The 10,703-nt window shown below is 35.7% G+C and overlaps 1 protein-coding gene across 5 annotated transcripts in view; it reads right to left on the reverse strand.

The window, feature by feature from the left end:
* Positions 1 to 10,703, reverse strand: part of Anks1b (ankyrin repeat and sterile alpha motif domain containing 1B) — a 1,319,834-nt gene that overhangs the window by 1,112,117 nt on the left and 197,014 nt on the right. For all 5 annotated transcript variants that reach the window (XM_023716668.1, XM_004623821.2, XM_023716659.1 and 2 more), the window contains exon 2: positions 4,351 to 4,431. In XM_023716668.1, coding sequence (XP_023572436.1) covers positions 4,351 to 4,431 — 81 coding nt within the window. The remainder of the gene's footprint in view (positions 1 to 4,350; positions 4,432 to 10,703) is intronic.

A 10,703-nucleotide genomic window follows, 5' to 3' on the forward strand; every position in this document is an offset into this window, starting at 1 on the left:
ATATCAGCTAATGAACTAGCTGAAATCAGATGGCCAGTATGAAAATATATTTTTGAAATATAAAGTTATATCTCCAATCACATAAGTACCTGTCAGTTTTATTTAATCATAAATGTAATAAATTATTAATCAACATAGTCATTAATCTTTCTCAAGAGATACTCATGTTACATAAACTAGGCTTTTTTCATCTAGACTCGTGAGGAATAAATTTCAGGTACCTCCCATAATATCCACGTCAGGAGAGTAGTCAACCCTGAAAAGCCAACTTCTATGCTTATTTCGGTTGAACCTTAGTCTTCTGCAGAGGTATCACCAAGTAAATGAGCACAGTGACAGTGATTGGCTGCTTAGCGTGATGTATCACATGATGTTGCTAGTTAATGTCTGTAGAATAGCAAAAGTAGCAAAATACTCCTTATACTTTAAACATAAAGTAGCACTATTTCTTGTATCAGACATTTGGAAATTTTTAAATGCTCTAGGATTTGGGGCATGGTTCAGCAGTAAAGTATAAGATTAGCATTTGTAATATTCTGGATTTAATCTCCAGTATACAATTATAGAAAAATTATAAAATCCTAACTAAATATGATTGATGGGGATCACAGAAACAATAATTCCATGTCCCAAGAGCAAAACAAAATATCAAACTAAATAATTTAAGTTATTTCAATAGTATGCAGCTTAAAACTAACACATGAATTCAGGGAAAAATAGAAATTCTGAAAGCTTTGATTTTTGCTATAGTACCTAATTTTTATTCATTTCTGAGAGATGTAAATGCATTACTGATTAATATGACATATCTTCCAAGAAGTTTAGCATATATTCTCAGTAAAATTAAATTGGAAAGATCACATTCAAAAGTCTGCCTCAACAGCAAGAATCTCAGTAATTAAATGTTTACTTTTAAACATTTAATGTTAGTGACAAAATGTTAATGCTAATGACAAAGAATGTTTACTTTTCATCTTCATCTGGTTGCAGAATTAACAAACAAATGAAACTCCCAAATTCAATATTGCTTTTTGAGTTCAGATTTTCTTAAACCTTTTACTACTGTTATTTAAGGGGAATAAAGTTGTAGGTGTGTTCAACATGACCAAAACTACAATTCATTTTCTGATTGAAGCTTTTTACATACTGAATTCATTCACACATTTCTAGATTAGAGTACATGAAAATAAATTTTAATTAGTTAATATCCTTATTCAAGAAAGAATTAATCAGACAGAAAATATTAATATTCAAAAAGCAGTTTAACCCAGTGAAAGGAATAACAGCAGATGACTAAAGCCACCCCTCCCCTTTCTGCACTTTTTGCAACAGAAAAGGCCCAGCAGCTTCACCCTCCTGAGTGACAGGCCATCTTCAGATGGATGCAGCCCTTCTGTGCCCATTCTTCAGGCAACTTCCGATCCTCTACTGTAGTTAATTCTAGATATCCTTTAATACTGTGAACAAATAGACCGTCTGGTATCACAGAGAAAAGAGAAGCAATTTAATATGACAGATTATCTCTTTCTCCCCAACTCCTGAATCCTCTCCCCCTCCCTGCTTTCCCCTCCTCCTTTGCTCCCTCTTTTATGGTACTAGGGATCTGACTAAGGGACATCCTACCATTGCCGAGGCTGGTTGTGAACTTGCAAATCCTCTGTGTCAGTTTAGTGAGTAGTTGGGATTACAAGTGTGCTCCATGGTGCCAAGGCATATTTTGGAATTTTTTGAACAGGTACCCTCTTTAATTAAGAGACAGAGAAACAGAAAAAGACACACACACACACACGCACACACACACACACACACACACACTGAAAATCTAGACCCAGTGTAATACACAATCTGAATTACACAAAATATGGTATAAGATGCCTTAAACATTGACAATATTTCAAAGTAAGAAGAAAAAATATTTTAAATCTCATATATAATAAAATATTTCAAAGACACAATAACAATATGTTGATACTTTTCAAAACATGATCCAAGAGTCACAATGTATTCAATAGCTTAATAAAATAAGACTTAAAAATAAAAAGCAATTTTCTAGGTAGAGAAGTAAAACGAAATAAAAACATACAGGTTTTTTGAAAGCAATAAGGAAAGATAAGACTTTTATTTTTAAAAAAAATTAAAGGGGCTGAGGGTGTAGCTTAGTGGCAGAAAGTCTGTCTAGCATGCACAAGGCCCTGGGTTCTATGTCAAGCACTGGGGGGAAAGGAGGAGGGAACAGAGGAACAAGAAAAAGAAAGGAAAAAAGAAAACTCAAGAAGACAGTGGAAACAAAGAAAGGGAGGGAAACAAGAAAGGGTAAGAAATACAAGTTCAGAGGAGAGAAGGAAGGAAGAAGAGTGGAAGAAATGAAAGCACAAGGAAAGAAAAGAGAGAGAAGGGAGGGAAGGGAGGAAAGAAAGAAAGAAGGGAGGGAGGGAGGGAGAGAAGGAGACAGGCAGACAGGCAGGCAGGCAAGGAGGGAGGGAGGGAAGGAAGGAGGCAAAGAGGCAGGCAGGCCAACTGCTATTCAGAAAGGAATTAAGGGATTTGGATTTGTAGCAAAAAACACATAAAATATGCTAAAGAAGAAAAAAATTGATAGGTCTCCACCCTATCTTGGAATACTTTGGGCTTTCTTCTATTACCTGAAGGTAGTAGCTTGCTAATCTGTAATTACCAGTGACCTAGGAAATTTCCAATAGGGTACCATTTTCTGCAGTGACCAAATCTAGATAACTGAAATCAAGTTGTTCAATATAAAATAAAGCATTTGAAGTAAAAAATTCATTCCATTTGTGGATTAAATGCTAATGTACTCAATGGAATGAGGTCTAGAGATGTTAAGAAAATGGCCCAAGGACATGAAACTGCATGGGGAATCAAGATTAGAATTTTTTTACTTTTCCAAAGCCTATAGATAACTCTGAGTAAAATCTCACTAGAAAATGTTAAAGATAAAAGACAAATGAGATATGAGAAACCAGCAATTCTAAAGCTCACAAAATATCTGTAATAAAATGGACCCTAAAAAGTATCTAGTCAAATCCTGCCTATGATAATTTCAGTGACTGCTGTTCAATCCCCTTAGATTATCTTCACTTTAAAAAATTAAAAAGAAACAAAAAAATTATTCAATGAGCTAAGAAAAATACCATCATAATAGATGGAACTTCATAGGCTTTCCTGTATAAATCAACCAATGTAGTAAATACTCCACTGAAAATCAAGGTGGGCTAGAAGTGCTAGTCCATCGTGGAAGGATACCACTTTAGAACGTTCCTAAAGTGCCAATTATGAAAGCACTATCACAGCAGGATGGTGCAAATGGTCAGCCCCAAGACAGTCTGCACTTCAGGTCTGACAAGAACTTATCTTCCTAATGGAAAATAAAACTATGGCACTATGCTGAGGCCACAAGTAAGACAAAAATGCCATGGTGATAAATATTGACAAAAGACAGCAAATTTTATGCACTGAGAGCTTTATGACCACTAAGTTTAAAATCAGTATAAGTTCTTTTGTGTCTCAGATCACAGAATAAAACAAAAATCAGGTAGGAAATCAAAAAGAAGTGAAATTTTTAAAGTAATAATCCCCACATCCAAAACATAAAGCGAAATGAAATGATCCAGACCTGGGAGATTAATTTGGATCATTTGTTTGGAAAAAAAAAATTAAAAAACAGGCAGAAGAGACAACAGAAGATGGTCATTTTTCCCTAGTGGAAAAGCACAGAACATCTAAGTCACTTGAAAAATAAAGCTGTTAGGTTATCTAGCTAAAATACTGAGTATATAGTAGTAGTTACGGTTACACATGCTTTTAGTCTACAAAATGAATACTATCACATTATTTGAAAAATAATTTGAGGAATTCAAGTGCAGCATTGAGAAATTTAAAACCAGGAAGATGATTATGAAAACAAAGAGGAAGCATTTTAGTTAAATCTTAAGAAGGCTTGTGACAGTATGGATCTATTAAGAGTTTACTCTTAGTGAATATTTTATTCTGGGTAAGTATAGGTACATGCCACAAACACAGAAGGTGCTGTCAAATGGTTTTATCCTTTTCTTTCCCCTTTGCTAAACATTACATGGCCTTGTCATTTCTTCCATCCTACTCAGGTATTCGATTATTTCTGAGCATTGATTTTTGTTTATACTGGACACAATCAGTCATCCTCAGCAACATCGCTACCTGCGTTGACTTGTTATTGCTGCCATCTGCTACCTCTCCAAATGCACTTAAGACTGGTGGACACATGCAACATGAGAAAGGTATCATCAGATGTAATTAACATCATCACATGTAACTAAATGCACAAGGATTCCAGTCCAAAGAAGCGGCACTTACTTATGTCCATTTAAGGCTGCATGGTGTAAAGCAGTGTAACCCGAACTGTCTGTGCAGTTTACATTTGGGCCTCGCCAGATGCTGCAAATGAAGCACAATAACAGAGTTAACAGTTAAGCAGAATCATGCTTTGGAAAACAAAAGGAAGCTTATAGTCCCACAGCCAGCAGCATGTGGCATTATGAAAATTTTAGTCATGTAGAAAATGACTGCCATCTTTCATGCTTTCTCCTTAGAACAACCTCACTTACTTAATGCAGGAAAATTACAGGAAATGCAACAAACTTTAAATATTAGTGGACTGTGCCCTCTGCCAAGCATCTAAGTTCAGAACCCCATTACTTTCTGTTATTACTTACATAATAACATTCAGACACTATGTTCTCTACCAAGGAAAAAAAGATTAATGACATCTGCCTCCTGTCTTTCAATACATTCTGTCTGAGATGGCAGTGAGTTAGGCAAATTATAACACATTTTTCCATTATGGAAAAAATATAAACTTTAATTGCTGTTCTACTGTACCCAAGAAAATGTAACCAACATTTTATACTTGAAAGTACAACTGAAGAGTTAGACTACTATAAACCATAAGATTCCCACAATTTGCAGTTATTGATTTTTACTTTACAGAAATAACATGTAACTATATAAAAAGAGTTCACTTCATCCTTGAACATTCCAATGCAAGAAATTATTTTGAGCTTTGGGAAGAATGAAGCATTAAAAGACACATTTCTTGGCAAGCGCAAGGGTGTGAGTTCAATCCCCAGTTCTGCAAAAAGAAATAAAGACACATTTCTAAAAGCAAAAAAAAAAAAAAAAAAATCCTATCTCATGCTCATGATCATACTAAAATTTCCAAAGTATTATCTACTGACAATGAACTCAAATCCACAAAATATTTCTTGTACATTAATCTTAGGTAACATTAAGACAGGAAATGAGAGCACAAAATCATAACTCAAGAACCTTCTTTATAAGAACATAATGTAATGGAGAAGAAACATACATGAACTAATAGTTTAAAAGTACTAAGATACTTAAGGTACCAGTGACCACACAAACTATCTCTGAGAAGAGGATAAAATCATTCCTTGTGAGAGATCATGACAAACTTAAAACTAAGGAGACAATAAAAATGAATAGATAGCGGCTGAGGAGATAGCTCAGTAGAATAAGCGCTTGCCTGGCAAGTGCAAGGGCTTGAGTTCAATCCTCGGTTCTGAAGAAGAAAAAAAAAAAATACAATAGAATATAATTAGTGGAGAGTTAGGGAAGACAAAAAGCAGTAAGATAACAGGATCAACAAGAGAAAAGGTGAGAAAAAGAAAGCAGCTATCTAAAATGATTCAGACTTCAGGCTTAGATAATTGAAAGTAAAAAAGAAAATACAAATAAGATATGAAATGGAAAAAAAAGAAGCAAATCCTAGGTGAGAGGACAACGAGAAAACAATTTCTGATTTGGCCACACTGACATTTATATATCTTACAAACCTAAAGTAATACTTTCCATAAGTCTATGAAAATGTTATATACTAAAAATACGGCACTCAATTTAGAATACCTGGGTTTAAAACTTTTCACTGGAGCTAGCTATGGATGAAGATACCAAAATTAAAGTCCTCATCAGCAAAATGGAATAATACTACTACTTTATACTATTATTGTAAGGATCAAATGAATTAATATGTACAAAGCTACAAAAAGTGCTAGACCACAGTACTAGCATCCATTATTAAAATGTAAAAGACAGGAAATACAAGCTAACACTAACCACAAGAATATTAAATGACTAGGCTGGGAGCATAGCGCAATGGTAGAGCATTTGGTTAGCAGAAGAAAAACTTTGGTTTTGATCCCCAGCATCACAAGGATGAGAGTGACAGATACACAAACATAGCAACACAGAAAGACAAAGAAAAGAAAGAAAAAGAGAAAAATAAAGCTAATTATATTTTTATAGATTTCCAAGTAAAATATCATAGAATATAAAAGGTCAATTCATAACGATAAATATGACAAATTTTCCGAGGAAATGAAAATCCCAAATAGTTTTAACATAACAAAAGAATTTCAAAATACATGAAGTAAAAACTGACACAACTGCAAAGGGAAATATACTTATCCATCAATATTTAAAGATTTAAATACCCATTTCCTCAATAATTAATAACATAAGAAAATAGAAAATCAGTCTACGACCATACCACCCTGAATGCGCCTGATCTCATCTGATCTCGGAAGCTAACCAGGGTCAGGCCTGGTTAGTACTTGGATGGGAGAAAATAGAATATCAGAAATACTATGTAAGGCTTGATAATGCTGTCAACCAATTTAACCTAACTGAAATTTACAGCATATTCTACCCAGTAACAAGAGAATATACATTCTTCTCAAGTGAAGTTAGGAGATTTTTCCAAACAGAACATTCTTGGACATAAAACAAGTCTCAATGCTTTATAATCATAGTGTTTACTATAATTATTTACATCATACATTTTGTTGGCATTAAATTAGATATCAGCAATAGGTACGATTTGGGAAAACCCTATATGGGAAACAAGGTTAGCCCACAAAAAAAAGAAGATATCAAAAAGGAAATGTGTTAAATTTTGACCTCAAAGAAAGAAAAAAATAATCAAAACTTTTCAGATAAGCTAAAGCACATGTGGGAGAAACTTTACAGCACCAAAATACCAATCTTAGATCCATATAAGTCTCAAATCGATAACCTCAGCTTGCAAACAACTCCACTTTTTAGAACTGATTCATATAAAATTACTAACCTGAAGACAACCCAAATCAAAATGTTTACTATAAAATTTTAATAATATGAACGCAAAGCGGCTACCGTGTGCCGGCAAGACCTACCACTGGACCCAGCAATGGCGCAGCGTGTGTGAGACCCTCTTGCACCCCTTTGGGACACCCCCCATGACTCCACAGAACATCCCCCAACCCACCCGCCAAGTAGGAATTTCTGCCACATTCCAGGAACCCCCAAACACACTCCTAGCCCAGGCCGGGTGAGTGTGTGGGAGAGCTGCCTCTCCCCCCTACTCCACCTTGTCCCCTCCAAGCTCAATTCAGGACTGGCACTCAGGCCTGGGGTGAAACCGTGCAGCTGCAATCCCTACAGACAGTGTAGAGTACAGAACCACCCAGCTACTCCAGGAGCAGAAAATCTTACCAGAGGGGCACAGCAGGTTCACCCTCAAGGGCAGCAGCAGGAATAAGCACAGCACAACAGCCAGACCCAAGCCAGGAACAGCTGGATAAATCCAAACTTTGTAGACCTGCACCTGAACTTCAGTACGTGCTAAGGTTATAACTGCAATGAAGATCTACAACAAAGGTCAGAAGACAGTGCTACACAAAATAATGAGAAGGAACAAAATGCAATCTCAGAACCCAAGCTCACCCGTAACAAGAGCAGAGGACACTTACAAAGAACAAACTGGGAATCACACAGCTGAAAGCAATGAATCAAAACCTACTGAAATAAAGAAACAGCTGCAGAAAGGTACACAGGAATTCAGATTAAAATAAAAAAAGAAATACCTGAATTAACAACATCTGCAGTAAACAATCACATACAGAAACATATGGAGGAAACCCCATGCCCACCCAGAACAAGTGCAGAGGACACTACCTCAGCTGAAATGCATGAATTAAGAGTGTCGATAGTAAATAAGCAACAGCAGAAAGTTATAGAGGAACTCAGAGTGCAATTCTTTTCTGAAATAAAAAAAGAATTCTCAGAACTCATAGCATCTAAAGTAAAGAAGCAACTACAGAAACATAGGGAGGAAACACAATCTGAAAAAAACACTGCAGTAAAAGAATTGATAACTGCTTCTAAACAAGATATTGATTAAAAAAAATAGAGAAGATTAGAAAAATGACGGATTCCTTAAATGAGTAATACAGGAAAGAAACAGATTGCATGAAGCAGAGTCAAAGAGATATAGAGGAAATTAAAATCTCAATCACAAGCTTGCAAAACCATTTAAGTGGAAGGGAAGACAGAGTTTCAGATCTTGAATATGCTGGTGCAGCTAGAAAAGGTAAGAAAGTATCTCTTAAAAACCACGAGGATGCAGGAAAGAATAATCCATCACCTGCAAGATGATGCAAAGATGAACAATGTGAGACTAATAGGCATCAATGAGAAAGAAGGAGTCAATACAAATGACATTTAAAAAATATGGGCAGAATTAATAGGAGAAAACTTCCCAAATATGAAGGAACAATATGACATTCAGATAACCGAAGCATACAGAATGCCAAGTAACCTCAACCCAATGAAAAACAAACCGGGACATATAATTGTCCAGATTCCAGAAATTTGGCACAAGAATAATCTACTGAGAGCCACTAGAGAAAAGAAGCAGATCACATTCAAAGGAAAACCCATCAGAATTACAGCTGACTTCTCTTCACAAACCACGAAGGCAAGAAGAGCATGGAGCAGAGTACTTCAACTCCTCTATGAAAACGAATTCCAACCCAGACTACTATACCCTGCAAAACTCTCTTTCAAATTTGATGGAGAAGTGAAATACTTTCATGACAACAGCTAAAGAATTTCGTGATGACAAAGCCAACTCTACACAGGCTACTGAAAGATGTTTTAGAGAGGGACGAAAAGGTATAGAACTCCACCAATGAGATCAGAAGCAACCAACTAAATAGGGCAAGCAATTTTTTTAATTAATTTATTTATTTCTGTGTGTGTGTGTGTGTGTGTGTGTGGCCAGCTCAGCCCACCAGGGGGCAGGGCTGGCTGGTATGTGGTGCTGAGTGATTGAACCACGGTCCCTCTGCTTTGCTAAGCTTGTTCTAAGTAGGTGCTTTAGACCACTGAGCCATCTCACCAGCCGCTGGGCAAACAAACACAGGAGAAAAAGGAGTAAATGACAACAGGTAAATAACATGTCAATCGTAAGTCATTACATCTCAATTCTAACCATCAATGTAAATGGACTCAATTCACCAATTAAGAGAAATAGACTGGCACAGTGGATTAGGAAAAAAAAATACAACAATATGTTGTATACAAGAAACACATTTAACTCATTAAGACATTCATAGGCTGAAAGTCAAGGATGGAACACAATACTACATGCCCCAGCACCTCAGAAAAAAGCAGGGGTAGCAATCTTATTCTCAGACAATCTCAACTTCAAACCAACAATGATCAAGAAAATAAAGAAGGCCATTATATACTGGTTAGGGGAAAAATTCAAGAGGAAGAGGAAACACTCATAAATATGTATGCACCAAACACGGGAGCACCGAACTATATAAAGCAAATCTTAATAGACTTGAAAAATCTACTATCCAATACCGCAATTTTAACAAGAGACCTTAACACCCATTTATCTCCAAAAGATAGGTCAACCAGACAAAAACTTAGCAAAGAAATAACAGAACTGAATCAGAGCTTGAAACAAATGGACTTGGAGGACATACACAATGTTCCACCCAAACGCAGATGAATACACATTTTTCTCAGCTGCACATGGGTCATTTTATGAAATAGACCACATACTGGTACAAAGGTGATGCTTCATTATATGTAAGAAAACAGAAATTATCCCATGCACATTATCTGACCACAGTGCAATGAAACTGGAAATAAATGATAAAAGAAACCAAAAAAAAATTAAATACATGGAAATTAAATGACACCCTACTCAGCAACCAATGGGTCAAAGATGAAATTAAACAAGAAATACAACAATATCTACAATTCAACGAAAATTAAAGCACAACTTATCGTAATTTATCGGATACGATGAAAGCAGTTCTCAGAGCGAAATTCATAGCTGTGAACTCACACATTAGGAAAAAGAACAGGAACAAATAAAGACCCCAATGCTGCATCTTCAACACCTAGAAAAGGAAGAGGAAACCAAAGCCAGAGCCCAAAGACATGAAGAAATCATAAAAATTAGAGCAGAAATTAATTCAATTGAGATGGAGAAAAAAATTCAAAGTATTAAGAAAGCAAAATGCTGGTTCTTTCAAAGATTAAATAAGACTCATAAGGCCCTAGCTAACCTCTTCAAAAAGACAAAAGAAAAAATTCAAATACAAGCAATAAGGAATGAAAAGGGTGTAATTACCACAGACCCTGTGGAAATTCAGATTATCAATAGCCACTTTGAGAATCTTTACTCTCACAGAATAGAAGACATAGAAGAAATGGAGATTCTTAGAAAGTTACAATTACCACAACTGAATCGACAACATATAACCACTCTCAATAGTCCAATAACAGTCAATGAAATATGAGATGTAATTAAAAACCTACCAGCAAAGAAAAGTCCAGGTCCGGATGGA

This window comes from Octodon degus, unplaced genomic scaffold (assembly GCF_000260255.1).
Source record: "Octodon degus isolate 3935 unplaced genomic scaffold, OctDeg1.0 scaffold00004, whole genome shotgun sequence".
NCBI classification, from domain to species: Eukaryota; Metazoa; Chordata; class Mammalia; order Rodentia; family Octodontidae; genus Octodon; species Octodon degus.